This window comes from Glandiceps talaboti, chromosome 19, assembly GCF_964340395.1.
Source record: "Glandiceps talaboti chromosome 19, keGlaTala1.1, whole genome shotgun sequence".
Taxonomy (NCBI): Eukaryota; Metazoa; Hemichordata; class Enteropneusta; family Spengelidae; genus Glandiceps; species Glandiceps talaboti.
The window spans coordinates 19,155,342-19,175,305 of record NC_135567.1 but is presented as its reverse complement, the minus strand read 5'-3'; the positions used below and the strand labels follow the sequence as shown (position 1 = coordinate 19,175,305).

Here is a 19,964-nt window from a genome sequence, read left to right as displayed (position 1 = left end):
TGTTTTTGATTTTGTTCTTCCAGATGATTGCCGCCCTCTCACATGATTACCAGGAACAACAAAATCACACACAAGCCGCATGAAAAGAATAGTAAATAAAGAAATCGCATCGCTCTCATCACATCAGATTTTAATCAGATTGGGTAGCATACACAGAACAAGATACATAGCAGGATTATGTTAGTGACTTTTCATTAACAACAAGAAATGCACTGATGGAGATTTTAGGTATTATAATATAGTAATACAAAATTCAGAAACGTCAAATTAATTCATTTATATTGATATACATGTATACATTTGTGTTTTCAGTTATTCAATTATTTTCAGTTATTTTCACAGTTATTTTCAGTTATTTTCAAAATTAATTCCAGTTACTTCAGTTATTTCTAGATTATTTCCAGCGTTATTTCAGAGTTATTTCCATAGTTACCGTCAGCATTATTTCAAGTTATTTTCAGTTATTTCCAGAGTTTATTTTCAGTTACTTTCATAGATATTTCAGTTATTTTCAGTCATTTCAGAGTTACGTTCAAAGTCACTCACCGTGGTATCCTCTGAACACGATGCAATAACGTTATCGTCGAAAGGATCCCATTTGATATCCAACACAGCACCTCTGTGACCTGTGACCTTTGGCATATTGACCTCAATACGACCCATCTACAAGAAACAAAACAGATGAACGAAATAAGTATCACTATCAAAATATTTACCAAAAGCAATCCATGAGTCATTTTATTAAATAACAACAATGGTATGCAGCATATCAGAATATATTAAAACTCATTTATCAGACTGACCTATCAATATATAGTATCCATACATGTAATAAAGCTACTGGTGGGTTACAGTGCAATCACATTTTTTCTGAAGAATATAGTTACATCTAGATAATTGTATTCAATTATCATACTGTAAGTGATTTGAGAGAGAGAGAGAGAGAGAGAGAGAGAGAGAGAGAGAGAGAGAGAGAGAGAGAGAGAGAGAGAGAGAGAGAGAGAGAGAGAGAGAGAGAGAGAGAGATATATAAGTTGAATAGTTCTGAAATGTTTGGCAGTACACGAAAAGACAGGTGGGTTTTTTCTTTTAATTTATTTAGTCAGGTTGCTGAATAATTAATGAAGGCCATATTTCAATATAAGAGTTTCTCTCTCATATACATACTTAACTATAAATAGTCAGTTTTCAAAACTTTTGATAAAAATTTCTTGCATTTTTTTAGTCATCCAAATCTCTCATGATACGACATCATGAACTGTGTTTATACGGTACACTGTAGCACAATTGTAGTTAGATGTTGAGTTGTGATTCAAATCAGGATGTTTTCCATTTTTTCATATGCATAATCTCACCAAAAATAAGAAATACAATTTTCAGTTTTCGAAATATATCATAAATTTCTGCAGAACTCATGACATATGGCTGTATTGAATTGTATCTAAACTGTAGAAAATGTGTTAACAAGTTTTTGTTTTTTTTGTCAAAACAGGAAAGGTTTCCTTTCTTTGACAGGTAAGGACATCACAAACACACACATTTTCATGACAAATCACAAATAAAATTTTCACTTTTCAAAAAAATTTGAAAAATTTATAAAATTCTCCACAAGTCTTGAAACATGGCTGTCTTGCACTGTGTTTAAACTGTAGAAATGGTGCTATCAAGTTGTTCTTAGTTATAACAGGAACTGTTTTTCTTTCTTTGACAGGTAAGGTCATCACATACATATATTGTCACCAAATATCACAAATAAAATTTTCGCTTTTCAAAAAAATTTGAAAAAATCTATAAAGTTTTCCACAAGTCTTGAAACATGGCTGTTTTGCATTTAAACTGTAGAAATGGTGCTAACAGGTTGCTGTTTAGTTGTAACAGGAACTGTTTTCCTTTCTCTGACAGGTAAGGTCATTTATGGCTTCCCTCTACTTCACATCAAGGTTGTTAGTATTCATGTCATGTATGCTACGTAACCTTCTATAACATCCAGACAGTGAAGTGTTTTTTTTATTTTTTGTGGATTTTTTGACTAAAATTATCAATTTCGGTTTAAAAACTTTGCACTTGATTTAAGAATTACATTACACATTTATTTTGTCAAAAATGAAATGTGAAAAACACAAAAAGTTTCCAAAATTTGCAAATATTTGTTCAGAAATTTTGGCGGGAAAATGGGTAAATATAGGCTGCCGTGTTTAGGGATTGGCCTTCTAAGTGTTGACATCTCAATGGTTATTTACAGACCAGTGGGTTAAAGGTTGGATCACAAAGGATAATGTTTTTAGTGAATTTTACTCGATTATTGATGTCTACTATTTAAATATGGGTGTAGTCTGCAAAATTTTATATTAAGAAAGTACAGGTTTCATTATTGGTGGGACGTGTGGATGATGAGGTAAATTTACAACATTTTGCATCCTAAATAAAATCTAGGTGTTCAAAAACAGTTGTCTGGCAGAGTGACATGTATAGAAAAAGTTGGGTCTGAAAATAGACCAATTCAATCCAATAAGCTAACATATTGTGTCAGGGCTCAAAGTAGTCTTGTGTCCACAAACTACCAATATATTCTTGTCATGGGGCAGCCATAATTTGCAGCTGGTAGCCCACTCAGGCTATCATGGATTATGTAATGATTTAAAGGATGAAAGGTTTGAAGATTAACGAACATTAACTCTTTCATGACTGGAGACGAGTTTTAAATAATTTTGGGACCCAATTTATGTGAACATTTTCATAGTTATAATAATATTACTTCATTACAAAATAACATTTCTTTAATTCCAGTCTAAAATGAAGTTGATATATGCCAAAAACTTACATAAAAACAAGAATTTTGTTCAATAATTTTGGCGGCAAAGTTGTCATTACTGAATGGGTTAAAGTATTTTAATAACACACACTTCCAGTTCAATAGTCTCAGAGGAAATCTGTTTTCAGTTCAGGAATGAGATTATAGGTCACAATCCTTGGGCTACCACTTTCTGAAATTGGTATGGTAGTCCACTAGGAGTACCAAAGAAAAAAGTTAATTTCAAGCCTTGTGTGTGAATGTGGGATTTACAAATTGGGTTTTAATTTAGCCTGGACCTGAAACATTCAAATTTTCAATAATACTACATCTATGTGAAATATTTTTAATATTGTGAAAAAAACCAGCTGTGATAATTAAACATAATTTAGATGCTAACCTAACTGGTATGTTAAAATGAAAATTCATCTGTGTTGTTGGTAAACTATATAGGATTGAATTGAACTTTTGTTCTAAACACGAACTTGAACATTGGACCTGAAATTTTCAACAGTACAATTATTGTCTTTGTCAACAGATTGAACCCACACTAGTATGTACATAGGTCCTTCTAATCAGTAATGCCACTTAATTTATCAAATCATAAATTCTTGAGTGACCTAAACTATATACTTGTCAGCTCCATACACTGACCAACAAATTTGTCAAAATATCAATTTAATTCTGTCATTTTTATCAAAACTTGTGTCATTTTTAGGAAATATTTTGGTAACAATTCATAAAGACGGCAATTTTCTATGAATTCAGTCTAAAATTATTGTAAAATTTCACGGAAATTTAGAAAATATATGAATTTGTTTAGGATTTTATATTGTGAATTGTTGTCGTCAATTTAACTGACACCTAAGGATTATTTTAAGTCTAAGCAACTATAATTTTGACATAATTAGTAAAAATATCTATAAATCTGTTTACCCAAAATAATACTTTCATGATTTGAGTAAAAAATTATGAAATTTTTTTGAAAATAATAATTTTTTTTTATGCTCATGATGGGGTATGTACAGGAATGGATTGACCTACATGCAACTGTTTATCTCTGACAATTATGATGTAACTTGGTTCAAGCACCAAATACTGATTTATTGAAATGTAGAAGAGTTTTCTAGTCATTTATTTATTATACTTTAGTTATCAAAATTGATAATTTGTTGGAGATCCTACTAAAAGATGATTATAACAGAATAAAATAGTGTTTAGAAAACTTGTCAAATTTTGTCTTACTTTTATCTGGTCAGTGTTTGAAAACCCCACCAAAATTATCGTATACACAATGAAATTTTTCAGATTTATTAAAATTAGTGAAATATATGCTGACCTTTCACTCTATGCAAAACATAGATCATGTAGATGTGTGAGAAATAGGTTATCAGCTGATAAGGTCATGACCTTTCTGATCAGTCATCCAAATATGGTATGATCTCTGTCTATAAATGGTTATCATCCAAATAAGGTCATGACCTGTGATCAGTGACCCAAATATGGTATGATCTGTTTATATATGGGTTATCACCCAAATAAGGTCATGACTCCTCCCTTTTGCCTTTGCTTTCAACTGTCAATCACTTGGCCTTACTGAAAAGGTCATGACCTTTATAAGAAATCATGTTTATTTGATGTGAATGAAGCTAGGAAAGAGTTGGTGTCCGAGGTGGATAAGTCAGAAATATCTCTTAATGTGATAATAAACATTTTTTATCTGTCTATCTTGGGGAAAATCTTTATCAGCTTGTCTCCTGCGATGAATGAGTATTAAAACTCATTTATGTTGACCAGTAAAAATACATATCTTGTAAGTTGTACCCAAGTGTAAAAGAATTGGCCATAAATTTAAGTCGTATTTCATGCTTGGTTAGTTTGAAATATCATAAAATGAATGAACCAACCCTTTGACAGGGCTCGAAATTAACAGGAGTCCCATGCCACAGACTACCAATTCTTGTCATGGGACTACCATAATTTGCAGCTGGTAGCCCCAAGTCCCCAGACTACCAATTCTTCTCATTGGGCTACCATAATTTGCAGTTGCTAGTCCCATGTCCCCAGACTACCAATTTTTGTCATGGGGCTACCATAATTTACAGCTGGTAGCCCACTCAGGCAACCACTGATTATGTGATGAGGATGGAAGATTTATGGACATGAAAGTATTTTAATAATACACATATTTCCAATAGAGGAAATCTGTTTTCAGTTCAGGAATATCTGACTACAGGTCACAATCCTTGGGTTACCAATTTCTGAAACTGGTAACCCACTAGGACTACTAAAGAAAAAAGTTAATTTCAAACTCTGTTTGAGTAATGGTGAAGTGACATGGCATATCTCACTATGTGTAAGTTTAAAATGTAAGATATCATAGTCGTAACCATAAAATAAATGAGTCAATAATAAATGTAATATGATATTAATAAGATAATACATGGACTATAAAATCGATTGCTTTTTATGAACTGTGTTCTCAGTCAGTTTTATATTGTTTTTTTAAACAGGTAAATGATATGAAAACAAAATATCCGTGTGCCCTCTAAGCCAATTTGATGTGCCACTGGCGTCTGACGCAAACACTTTCAAGTGACACACCAAAATTTAGTGTTCCCCTATCTCTTACTATGTGGTGAGTGTGCCCTCTAAGCCAATTTGATGTGCCACTGACGTCTGACGCAAACACTTTCAAGTGACACACCAAAATTTAGTGTTCCCCTATCTCTTACTATGTGGTCAGTGTGCCCTCTAAGCCAATTTGATGTGCCACTGACGTCTGACACAAACACTTTCAAGTGACACACCAAAATTTAGTGTTCCCCTATCTCTTATTATGTGGTGAGTGTGCCCTCTAAGCCAATTTGATGTGCCACTGACGTCTGACGCACAAACTTTCAAATGACGCACCAAAATTTGATGTTCCTCTATGACAGAACCCCACAGCCTCACCTCAAATTCAGAAAAGGACAAACGTCATTGCGTAATGATTTGGGCTACACAACATTACCTGGTAACCATTTGACACAGTATATCCCTTTAATGCTTCATAATTGCATACTTTGTTCAGCCAAGGAAAATATGAGTGACCTAAGGGGTCTTTGTCACTACAGGTCGCTAGATGAATAGTGACAACCCTTAGGTCATGAGTAATTTCCAGCTGAATGAAGAAAAATATTGGAGAATAACATAATTATACCAGTGCCAGTAATACCAAAGATAAATCGAGGAAAGTAATCGCAATTTGAATGTTTTGACTCATATTTCAAACACAGCAGAACCAGTGACATAGACACATGTCGTCTTGAAATAGAGGCGTGTTGTCATGACGTAGAATGACCAGACTATATATTCCATATTTATGGTTTATGCATGGTATAGTGCCCTGTAAACCACAGTTTTGTACATTAACACAATGTACCAGTCTGGTAATTAGTGAAAGTCAGTCTTTGAAAACTAGGTGAAGACTGTGAGATTGCAGAACTTCAGCTGAAAACTGCCTAGGTTTGCAGTATACTATCTTGCATAACTACTACAGTAGTATTAGTGCTGGTATTTTCAACTCAAATACTGCAGACTTTTTCTATTTTTGGAGATTTATATGTAGAATAGCTTCGCATCGCCCCATGAGATGGGGTTCATAAAATATTACTAAAAAAATATTATGGGCTATAATACATCTTTGACTAAGTCAATATATATACAGGCCTGGGGGTGTATTTACTGAAGTTACAGATGACTGGATACAGGTGGTAGTAGGGGGAGGGGAAGGGGGAGGGGGAAGGGGGAAGGGGGAGGGGGAAGGGGGAAGGGGGAGGGGGAAGTCAAAACTATGCAGATATAACAGCTTTTAGCTAGACTAAGGTTTAGAATCCAGGGGGAAAAAACTTAGGGTTTTTGGTAGATAAATTACCATTACCCTTCAAAAACACAGGTAGGCTTAAATCAGATTTTTGCAATAGGTGTGGGAACCCCTGGTAACAGAAAGGGGTAAATCTATATTCAATAAAGCTTGCATACTTTCCTATACATGCAGTGTTTTTGTTAAGGTGAGGGAACTCGATAACAGGAATAGGTAAATCTGATAAAACTGGCATTGTTTCCTATACATTCAGTTTTTTTTGCTGAGATGTGGAACCCCGATAACAAGAATAGGTAAATCTAATAAAAACTGGCATCGTTTCCTATACATTATTCCATAATTTAGGTGGGGAATTCTGGTCAAATGACTGAGGAACTCACTTGTTAATTTGTTCTGCATTTTTTTGTCTCAGAGTACATGTAGTCTCTGTTTAGTGGATTATTTTCGGAATCATATTAATTTTTTTTTACAAGACATTTGTAAACGATAAAAAGCAAAAACTACAAATTCATTTCAGCAAAACAACATATTTTACCTTTAAACAAAGCTTTCACAAAATTGATTTCCCCTGACAAAGATAATTATATTGTCAAAAAAACATTGGAGATTGTGAATTTCATGACAAAATGGCAGACATTTGTAAACAGTAAAATGCAATAGCTACAAATTCGTTTCAGCAGAATTTGTTTTATCTTTAGACAAAACTTTCACAAAATTGATTCCAAAAGAAAACCACAAAGATATTTATATTGTCAAAAAAAAATTGGAGACTGAATATTTTGACAAAATGGATACTGAATTTTCAATTTCTTATTCTAGGCACAGAGTAGTCTGAATGACTCACACATTATCTATATTAAGTACACCGAGGCAGTAGACTTGCTGAAAGTCTACATACGGACTTGTTTCACCCTTTTATTTGATTCACACATCTCCTAGTCTAGTTCCTATACAGTATCATTACAATTTACAACTCCACTCACAGTCTAGTTCCTATCATTACCATTTACACCTCCACTCACAGTCTAGTTCCTATACAGTATAGTTACCATTTACACCTCCACTCACATAGTCTAGTTCCTATACAGTATCATTACCATTTATACCTCCACTCACATAGTCTAGTTCCTATACAGTATCATTACCATTTATACCTCCACTCACATAGTCTAGTTCCTATACAGTATCGTCACCATTTACACCTCCACTCACATAGTCTAGTTCCTATACAGTATCGTTACCATTTATACCTCCACTCACATAGTCTAGTTCCTATACAGTATCATTACCATTTATACCTCCACTCACAGTCTAGTTCCTATACAGTATCATTACCATTTATACCTCCACTCACATAGTCTAGTTCCTATACAGTATCATTACCATTTATACCTCCACTCACATAGTCTAGTTCCTATACAGTATCATTACCATTTATACCTCCACTCACAGTCTAGTTCCTATACAGTATCGTTACCATTTATACCTCCACTCACATAGTCTAGTTCCTATACAGTATCGTTACCATTTACACTTCCACTCACTAGTCTAGTTCCTATACAGTATCGTTACCATTTATACCTTCACTCACAGTCTAGTTCCTATACAGTATCGTTACAATTTATACCTTCCCTCACAGTCTAGTTCCTATACAGTATCGTTACCATTTACACTTCCACTCACTAGTCTAGTTCCTATACAGTATCGTTACCATTTATACATCCACACTAGTTCCTATACAGTATCATTACCATATATACACCTCCACTCACACATGGCAAGACAAGTAATTATATTAGATTTGGATAACATACCCTCTATACTAAGGTAGATAATGAGAATCGGTTCCTTTGTATCATTTCTACAATGCCGTACATTTTACTGATTCTTTGGAACAAAGTAATTTATTCAGAGAATAAACATTATTTGTTACCAATCTGGATAGATTTTTCCACTAGGACGGCCGTACTTAATTTTTTCTCATGATCTGACTGACCCTATAATAAATCGTCAATCTGGAGATATCATTTTTAAAATTGACGCACTCGATGGCGAGACATGCCTTAAAGAAGACATACTCCCCGACTGGGGGGAGGGGGAGGGGGAGGGGAGGAGGGGGGAAGACGGCAGTAAGGCTTTGAATTACTTGGTATGTTAATCTCAGGTTAGGGCAAGGTTTGTTTGTTTAGTACCAGATAAAAGAGAGGGGTGGGGGAGACTGTGGTAGATCTTTGAATTAGTTTCACTCAGCCAGGTGAGGGCAAAGTTTGTTTGTTTACTACTAGATAAAAGGGAGGGCTGGGGGAGACTGTGGTAGGTGTTTGAATTAGTTTCACCCAGCCAGGTGAAGGCAAGGTTTGCTTGTTTGCTACCAGATATTACCAGGGAGACTGTTTTAGATTTTGTAGTAACACAACTATTTACGAGTACTGAATCTACATCCTAGTAGATAAATAGTATTAATGGAATGTAGTACATAAACTAATTGTCTGATCACTGGGTTATGATAACAATGGCATAGATCAGCTCAGAGGTCAAAGGTCAAATCCTGAACTGGTACTATATACTATTCATGGCTTCCATGTCCAGAGACTACCCATTATTACATATGGTACCAGAGATTACTTGCACTGGTGTGTGTGCATACTACTGGTATTTTCACTGCAGAGCAAAATACATATGTACCAGAGATGGTGTGTGCATACTAGTGGTATTATAACATATGTACCAGAGATTACTTACACTGGTGTGTGTGTCCATACTAGTGGTATTATTACATATGTACCAGAGATTACTTGTACTGGTGTGTGTGTGCATACTAGTGGTATTTTCACTGCAGGGCAATACATATGTACCAGAGATGGTGTGTGTGCATACTACTGGTATTATTACAAATGTACCTGAGATTACCAGTGATTACTTGCACTGGTGTGTGTGCATACTAGCGGTATTATTAAAATGTACCAGAGATTACTTGTACTGGTGTGTGTGCATACTAGTGGTATTTGCACTCCAGTGCCAACTGGGCTGCCATCTTTATGAAGTTTGATAAAATAAATAAATAAATTTAGAGTACAAAAAATGCACACACTTGAAAGTTTTGTAAACATCATATTTTGAATGGGGAATAGGGGTCCCTTGTTTTCAAGTCACGAATACCTGTATACACTCGCCCCAACCCCTCTATATGGCAGTGCTCATCAATATTAAAACTAGGTCAAAGGTCAATACCTGTATAGAACCATATGTACACTATTAGTCACTACCATTCAGTTACAAATTTCACAAAGTTGTAGTCTACTGGGACGATGAAAGGAAAGATTTTCAATATGTGGATGCATATTTTATGCATTAGAATTATATGACTTCAAGAAAATGACAGGGGGGGGGGGGGGCTACTCCCCCTCTTTGATTATATGTATACGTGCTGGCTTTGGGGTGCATTTTCTAGCTCCTTTGTCTAAAATGGGGTCTGTTTTTTTCCGAGCTGAAGAGTCTAAAACGGAGTTCACTTTACATTATTTTCAATTTTACTTGGTCTAAAATGTGGTCCACGGTCCTTTACCAAATCATAACTGCCATTAATTGTCCCAAAATGTTGCCTCCTAAGGAAAATGTATTTAGGTCTAAACTTTCATCTTTTACAAAACTAGTGTAATGATCTAAAATGGGGTTTTCATTTTTGATCAAAGTGGGTCTAAAGTGGGGCATGGGGTTTCCAGCCCTGGCCATACATACACCCCTACCAGAGCTCCCACTGGTACCGCCCCCAGGAAACCATTATGGTCTATAGTTAGCTACACTCTCCATGATGAATGGTCACCATTATATCCATTATAACTACTGGTGAATGCACCTAGATGGACAATTGCACATGTAAATGAGTACTTCCTGTAGTTTAAGAATAAATACCATAGTTCATTAGTTCAGGATAGCTACATTGCTATATTATGGTGGGTTAAAATGTCATGGTTAAAACAGGTTTATACAATTGCTACATTGTACTGAATATTGAGACAATGTGATACACAATTGCTACATCAATTGTATTAATATTTAGACAATGCTGTAGACACTTGCTACATTGTACTAAATATTGAGACAATGTGACAGGCAATTGCTACATTGTACTAAATATTGAGACAATGTTAGGAAATTGCTATAATATTGTACTATATATTAATACAATCTTATAGATAATTGCTACATTTTAAAATATTAGTACAATGTGATAGACAATTGCTACATTGTATCAAATATTAGGACAGTGTAACAGACAACTGCTACATTGTACTGAATGTAGACATGGCTATCTGACCAACCAACATACAGACTTGACAGTAGAGACCAGAGACTTGGCTATCTGACCTAACATACTGACTTGACAGTATCGCCCAGAGATATGGCTATTAAACTGACTTGACAATATAGCCCATAGACTTGGCTATCTGACTTTTCATACTGACTTGACAGTCAGAGACTTGGCTATCTGACATGACATTCTGGCTTGATAGTATAGCCCAGAGACTTGGCTATCTGACTTCAGAGACTTGGCTATCTGACTGGACATTCTGGCTTGACAGTTCAGGTGAACGACATATTCAAGCCAAATAGCAAAGTGTCAGGGCTAAGCTTGAGATCACATGGAACATATCGTCGATCTCCCTGAACTAGGTACATGTATTGATGTAATGTACTGCTGAACTCTTCCATAGTTTAAGTACACCCTCTTCACAAAATAAAATCATATTTCAACATTTAATGAGTACATGATACCATACAGACATTATCACAGAGCCTCTTAGGGTTTTTAGATCAGAATATTAATCACAGGGTATATTCCCCTTTTGCCTCAAAAAAACAACAACTGTTTAAAATCCTGTTTTTCCAACTTGTAGTGTTTGTATACATGTACATGTCAACAAATATCCTCCGAGTAGTTGTTTTGTACTTGTAAATGCTCTCGTGAAAATCCTACACTGAAAACTGAATTGTATCAAATTTTAAAATGGGTAATATAACATCTAAAATTTACAAAAATAATAAACAAACCTCTGAAAAAAAAGACATCTGTCTCATATTTTAATGTTATATAATATTTGAATATAATACAAATTTGTCATATTTGATAAGTTTGCAACATATGGTGCATATTTAGATACATGGAATATATTTACATCCTATTGTAATATAATTTGATACAATGTTATACACTGTATCAAGTTTAATGTTTTGCCAATATCTGTATACATTGTAACACATGGAATACATTTTACACCCTATTGGAACATAATTTGACACTGTGTTATACATTGTACACTGTATCAAGTTTAATATGTTGCCAATATTTGGATACATTGTAACACATTTTAACACTGAAAAATTGATACAATGTTATACACTCAGTGACTGTATCAAGTTTAATATTATATAGTGAATATTTTGATACTTTGTAACACATTTTACACCCTACTTGTGATAATTTGATACAATGTTATACATAGTATCAAGTTTAGGATAGGGTAGATATCTGGATACTAAATGTAATACATTTTTACACCTAATTCTTATAATTTGACAATGTTATACAATTTATTGATTTATTCATCTCATTTTCATGGACGGTCAATATTTTGACAAAAGTTTCCCACTAATTTACATAATTTGACATGTTATACATTGCATCAAGTTTAGTATATGGTCAATATATTCATACATGTAACACATTTTTACTGTGACATAATTGGATACAATTTTGTACACTAATATCAATGTTGTAAATATTTGTATACTCTGTGACAAGTTTACTACTAACTTAAACAATTTGACAAATTATTATCAATTGCATATAGTATATATGGTAAATATTTTGACACATTTTACTTCTAATTTATAATGATTGATACATTGTAACACATTCTACATTTTAACACAAACATATTTGACACAATGTTATACAAGGTATCAAGTTTAGTATATGGTCAATATTTTGATACATTGTAACACATTTTACCTGTAATTCATAATAATTGATACATTGTGACACATTCTACATTTTAACAAACATATTTAATACAATGTTAATTGTTATACAAGGTATCAAGTTTAGTATATGGTCAATATATTGATATATTGTAACACATTTTACCTCTAATTCATAATAATTGATACATTGTAACACATTCTACATTTTAACACAGACATATTTGACACAATGTTATACAAGGTATAAAGTTTAGTATGAGTGGTGGGTCTGGGACCTCCTACTACACCAAACCCTTGGGAGAAGACCCAGGAAGTACTGATGAATTGATGACTCAATATTAAATTACAGAAAGACATGTAATCCTTACTGTTATTAATCACATTTATCACTGTGAGGTCAAATCAAAGGTCAAAGGTCATGACCTTTCATGTACCATGAGGTGTTATGTATGTATGTCATGTTTTGTATTTCTTATTTCATTAACATTTAAAATATGAGGTGGTTATTTTGAGCATGGCTAGTCTTAGTTTCAAGTAGTTCATTCTGCGAGTAATATATCAGCTGATTAAAAATTTGATGGAAAATTTAATAAAAATCTTATTTATGAGTGCATGTCTTTTGCAACAATTATATCGATATCATATATATACTATATCATATCGTGATGTGATGTGACGTGATGTGATGTGATGTGATGTGGTGTGGTGTGATGTGATGTGATGTGATGTGATGTGATGTGATGTGATGTGTGGTGTGGTGTGATGTGGTGTGGTGTGGTGTGGTGTGGTGGGGTGTGATGTGTTCTGTTCTGTTGTGATGTGATGTGATGTGATGTGGTGCAGTGTAATGTGATGTGATAATTAACATGACATGTAATTACATGACATCACTAATGGGTGCACTGTTCTCTTTCAAGTTTTGTCAGTGTGCTCTCTCTCTTTCTAGGTGGAAAGTGATGTGATGTGATGTCGTGTGGTGTGGTGTGGTGTGGTGTGATGTGATGTCGTGTGGTGTGGTGTGGTCGGTTATGATATGGTGTGCTGTGGTGGTGGAGTGAGTTGATGTGGTGTGGTGTGGTAGTGCAGTTTAGTGTGTTATAGTGCAGTGTAGTGCAATGCGATATGGTGGGTGTGGTGTGATGCGATGTGGTGTGGTAGTGCAGTTTAGTGTGTTATAGTGCAGTGTAGTGCAATGCGATATGGTGGGTGTGGTGTGATGCGATGTGGTGTGGTGTGGTAGTGCAGTTTAATGTGTTATAGTGCAGTGTAGTGCAATGCGATATGGTGGGTGTGGTGTGATGTGATGTGGTGTGGTGTGGTAGTGCAGTTTAGTGTGTTATAGTGCAGTGTAGTGCAATGCGATATGGTGGGTGTGGTGTGATGCGATGTGGTGTGGTATTGTATGGTGTGGTATTGTATTGTATTGTGTGGTGTGGTGTAGTGTGGTGTGGTGTGATGCGATGTGGTGTTGTATGGTATAGTTCAGTAACGATATTGTAATTTGTATGGTGTGGTATAATGCAACATGGTGTGGTGTGGTGTGGTGTGGTGTGGTGTGGTGTGGTGTGTTGTGACGTGGTGTGATACAATGCAATGCAAAGTAATATTGCTGGTAAAATGGTTTGGTTTCACAAACATTCAAATACACACAGGTGATAGGTTACACTACGGTTACAATATCTTACAATTTGGTTGACTACCCAAGTATAACATTTGATTTGGTTTTTGGAATGTGTTCATGTAGTTACATGTACATGTACAGTTGAGGTTTCACTGACCTTAACTTGACTACCCAAGTATAACTTTTGGTTTTTTGAATGTATTCATGTAGTTACAAGTAGAGTTGGGCTTTTGGTGGTCTTTAATTCTGTCAGTCAAAACTACAAATTTACGTAGAAATGTGACGAAATCTAGATTGGTATATATAGACTATTGCACATGAAGTTATCCTAGCTCCAATATCAGTGGTATGTTCATTACACAAAAGTTAAGCGTGCCTACACATATATTACTTGGTATGTTCATTGTACAAAAGTTAGGGATGCTAATACTCAGGTATGTTCATTGTGCAAAAGCTTTAAGTGTGCTCATATTATGTGGTGTGTTCACTGTACAAGAGTTAGGGGTACTAATACTCAGGTATGTTCATTGTGCAAAAGTTAGGGGTACTAATACTCAGGTATGTTCATTGTGCAAAAGCTAAGTGTGATTATATTACGTGGTGTGTTCACTGTACAAGAGTTAAGGGTACTAAAAGTAATACTCAGAGGTGTGTTCATTACACCAAAGTTAAGTGTGCTTATGTTACGTGGTATGTTAAGGTTAGGGGTGCCTTCAGTCATCGTCTCGGTTACCCAGGTTACCCAGCCACTGGGGGCTATGCCTACAAGATCTCCCCAAAACAAAGTCTGGAGAAACCATGTTCCAACTACCCCGTGACGGAAGTCACACAGTGCATTTCTTCCGAGCATAAAAATGGGCTTACGAGGCCTGTCTGTTGTAATTTATATATATCAGTTGCTTGAGAAGTGATAATCTTTAGCGAAGATACCCAAATCGTTCAGCCAGCAATGTTGGACGTGAAGTACTCCCCATGATGCACTAATCCAGAGGCTACTTCCTGCGCCAGTGTGAGCGAGTTAAAATCTAGTTTTCCCAGACTCTCGTTTGGGGAGGTCTCGTAGGCGAGAGTGGTGAGAGTTTAGGTAACCGAGACTACATTGTACTGCAGTCAGTGAAATGTTCTTGGCACAAAAAGGAAACCATCGTCTTCATTCACAGCAGGGTGAATGAATTAATACACATTCTTTTAATGATATCCCCTTACTGTGTTTATTTGTGTCAAAAAACCAATAGAGCTACTTTCACAAATAAGCCACACTCAGGTAACAGAAGTAAGCCTGGTTGTCAACACTGTGAAACCTCGCCCTACACACATGAATGAACACCACCAATTTCTTTAATTAACTGTTGTCGAGCAACCATTTTCCCACCAACACTAATAGTGCAAAATTTTCAATTTCTTAATCACTTTTTGGATCATGTCAATTTAATTTTGGGTGGAAATGAAAGAAATTATCCCTCTTTTTGTAATGACATCAAATTGTTTGTCAGAATGTGTTTAGTTTTCTTAGTTTTCATCAAAAAATCATGTGAAGAAAATCAGATAACAGAATTGAGGTTGTCAACACACTGTGTTGTCACTTTTGGATTAGAATGATGGAAATCATACTTATTTATGTAATGACATTAAAATCTAGCCTAGAAAGTAATTCGTTTTCTTTCAACTTTTCATCCAAATATGGTAAAAAATTAGTCATTTTTTGGAATGTGTCAATTTAATTTTGGATCAGAATGACAGAAACCATACTTATTAATGTAATGACATCAACATTTTGGCTAGCCAGCTATATTTTTTTTCTAAGTTTTCATCAAAAATCAGGACAATTAAATCATTTTTTTCAGTCACTTTTTGGATCATGTCAATTTAATTATACGTAGAAATTATAGACATCATATTCTTCATATCAAAATTTTGTTCGGAAAATGATTAGTTTTCTTATTTTCGATCATGAAAAGAAAATAATCTATTTTCATAGTTTTCATTTATATCTGACCTAGGTAGAAATTATAAAAATAAACTATATCCAAGTACTGCAGTCAAAAATATTTTTGTATTTCTAATTAATTTTAAAGGAAATTTTGATGACAATTAATTCATGTGGATTTTTTCTTTAGCTGCTGTCTAAAATAAAGTTGTAATTTTTCAAAAAATTACAAAAAAGCATCATTTTCATTTTTCTGTTGGAATTGCAGACTGCACACTTCGAAGATGTTGCTTCTTGAATTCATGGTATATGTAGGGAAATTGAGATTCAGTGATCCCTATAAAACAAAATATCTGCTAAATTCACACATTATGAAGTTTTCATTCACAAAAATAGTTACCAAAAAATCTTTGTTTGAACAATGTGAGCTGGGAAGTTTAGTTAACAACAGATATTCACCCCTTGAGCTCATTAGCATATGTGAAGGACAACACACCATTTTCATGAAATTTTTCGAAATATTATCCCTTTAAAACCAAAATGACTATAAAAATTCACAGATTACAACTTACTCTATGATTCTAATCCAAAATAAAATTGAAATTTGCAAAATATTTATGGTAAAAACAAACATTTTGAATTTTTTTATTTAAACAGTATGGCCTATGATGGCTAGGGTACAGAAAGTCATTCACCTCGAAGTTAAGGGCATTACATCATATATGTTAAGGAAAATCAAGTGACAGTCCATAATATTTTTCAGAAATATGATGCTTTTAAAACAAACGTTTATAAATTCGCTTACAGGGAGTTAATTTATATTACAAATCAAAAATAGAGTTGAGATTTGTGGAATAATTTACAACAATACAAACATTTTTATTTGAACAGTGTGGGCTTTAGGAAGTCTCGTGTATTGTAAAGTCGTTCACCTCTTTGAGTTCACAGAGAAGACTCAAATCCCAGATTTTTAGGATTTAAAAAAAAATATGATCCCTTGAAACCTAAATTTTTACAAAAAATTCAAACATAAGGGTTTACTCTATGATTCTAGTTCTAAATAAAGTTGACAATTGCAGAAAATGTGAATTTTTGTTCAAAGTTTTGGGTACTGAAAAACATTCACCTCCTGAATTCAGGGCACATGTAAACAAATATCGCATTCTAGTTTTTAAGACACTTTTCAGAAATATGATAATGTTTAACCAAAATGTTTCCAGAAATTCATTCACACAGGATTATTCTACAATTCTAGTCCAAAATAATTGTAAGAATTGTAAAAAAATTGAGAAAAACACGACTTTTGTCTCAAAATGTTTTGAATTGAGAGTACAAGTACGGCAGTGATTAAAGCATCTAGTGTACGACATCCTGACAGACAGAAGATAAATGGATTATTGCACAAAAGTGTTTTTGTTGCAGGTATGTTTAACAGTTCTGAACAATGCAACTCAACAGGACATTGAGACATTCCATGTAACTCCCACCCAGTTAAGGTACACATATCCATTTTTTAGTCTTTTTGTGATTAAATAAATGAACAACTATAAACAAAATTCCTCTGTCATTTTACCAGAGTTTTCTATCAGTGTTTTCCTATAAGGGTAGTAATACTAAGCAAGATCTACTGGATTACCTTGTTTTATTTGTTTTACCAGTGTTTTTGTTAAGGGTGTTAAGTAGGTAAATTGTACTGGCATTTCCGAGTAATTTTACCAGGGTTCCCTGTCAGTGTTTTTCTTAAGGGTGGTAAGTTGGTAAAATCTACCTGAGTTCCCCAGTAATTTCACCAACATTTCCTACCCATGTTTTCGCTGAGGATGGTATAAAGTAGGTAAAATCTACTTACCATTGAACGTTACCTTTAATCGCAATAATAGAATAATCTAGAATATAGTTTTGTTAGATTTCCTTTTTGTTACATTTAGTTCTTAGTCTTGTACAACATTTACGAGGACACACTGGGTTCTTTCACAAGTACTAAATGTAAATTAGGGCCCCCCCCCCCAAAAAAAAAAAAAAAAAAAAAATTGTTTCTGGTCAGGACAGTTTGTCCAAAATGGTGTGACCATGCGATTTTTTTTTAATTCTCAACAAACCTATCTCTCAATCTACTATTTATGGCAGTTACTGTTCTTTTTATTTAGTACTTTAGAGCAAGTGTATATGTGGGGCAGATGTCATTTGCTTGTTAATAACTGGCTCTGCAGTCGTCTTCACAGAAGTAGAGAAGGTAATCCCCCCCCCCCCCCCCCCCAATCTGCAGATTGCATGGTCTGGACAAACACACACAGTAAAGGGTACATGAGGGTATTTAAAGTGATGTAATGGCCAGTTCAGTTCAGAACAGTTCTTTCTTTTGTCTGTTTGGCCTTAGGGTACATTATGTGTACTGCTACACACACATTTACAGTTTACCTATAGGTGATTCAATATTGTTTAGGGTGTACAATATTATGATTAATTCATAATGAAACAGTTTTAAAAAATGTCCCACTTGCAGCTAGTGCAGTTATAATTGTATTTATTTAGAACATTTAGCAACACAGATCGAGGAAATAATTTAATTTTGTGACCTAGTTTCAAATACTGATGTGGAACAAGTTGTTCTGTCCCTGGTCACTAGGTCATAGTTCACAGAAAACAAAGGAACATATTATGCTAATTAGCATGACAATACATTTATTTGTTATGCAAATATATTTATTTGAAAAGTAAACACTCATTGTAATATAAATATATTCCTAGTAATAAAAACATACAATGTAAATAGACAATTTTGTGTTTTTAATATCCCTCCTCTCCATATTTGTCTGTGTGCAAATGATGTACTACTGTTATTGTACCATGCACAAGCCAAGTAATTATCTTAGAACAAAAAATATGGATTGTATACCCTAACATGGAAACCAAGTGCTATTATTTAATACTTGACTCTCGATCAACAAAAAGGTTTGTTTGTTTTCAAATTACAGTGCACACAGAGGAGAAAAGACATATCTGTTTCTCTCCTCAGTAAATGAGTGGAAAAAAACAAGTTGAATCGTCATCAAATGATGGACCTTCAGTGAGATTTTTAAAAAGTTTACTGCTTTCTTCCTCTTTCTTTTCAGCGTACATAAACAACTTTTTAATGTTGACAAATAAAATTTCCATGACAACTTACCTTATTTAGGGGTAAAACTAAGAATGAGCCACCACCAGCCGTTTCTGTTACCACGGCCATAAACTTTGGGTTGACGGCACAAAAATTACTGTCGTGTGCATTTCTGGTGATTTTGATGTTTTCGTAACACTTGTCTTTTCGGGATGCACTGCCGTAAACATGCCGGTACTTTGAGGTACGCACTCCTCGGAAAAACGGCATCTGTAGAATAATAATGGGAAATGTTTTGTTCATGGTTCCAAGTATCGATGGGACAATAAAATACAGAGGTTGTTGGTGGCCGAGTAAAGCACTTTAAAGCACTTGCCTCTTACCGCGGCAGTCAGGGTTAGAACCATTCAGGGTTCGATTAAATTTACCACGCTGTAAGTAAGAAGAGTGTCGTTCAGTTTGACTCTACCAAACGACGCAGGTTTTCCCAGGTACTCCAGTTTTCTCCTGCATTAACACGAGGGATGGCCCTCACTGGACTTCTTGGGAGACAAGTGTTTATATACTTAAAGAACTATCCAGTATAAATAAATATTATTATTATCAATATAGTTCCAAGTTACTCCCAAACTAGGGAGACTATATTTTAAATTAGGTGGCATGATGTTTTATACTGTT

The 19,964-nt window shown here is 34.5% G+C and overlaps 1 protein-coding gene across 2 annotated transcripts in view; it reads right to left on the bottom strand.

Moving 5' to 3' along the window:
• The window catches only part of LOC144449917 (uncharacterized), a 36,888-nt gene that overhangs the window by 12,617 nt on the left and 4,307 nt on the right, over positions 1–19,964 (bottom strand). For both annotated transcript variants that reach the window (XM_078140466.1, XM_078140465.1), the window contains exons 2-3: positions 19,356–19,556; positions 547–663 (exon numbers count right to left, since the gene is read on the bottom strand). In XM_078140466.1, the coding sequence (XP_077996592.1) occupies positions 547–663; positions 19,356–19,556 (318 nt within the window). The remainder of the gene's footprint in view (positions 1–546; positions 664–19,355; positions 19,557–19,964) is intronic.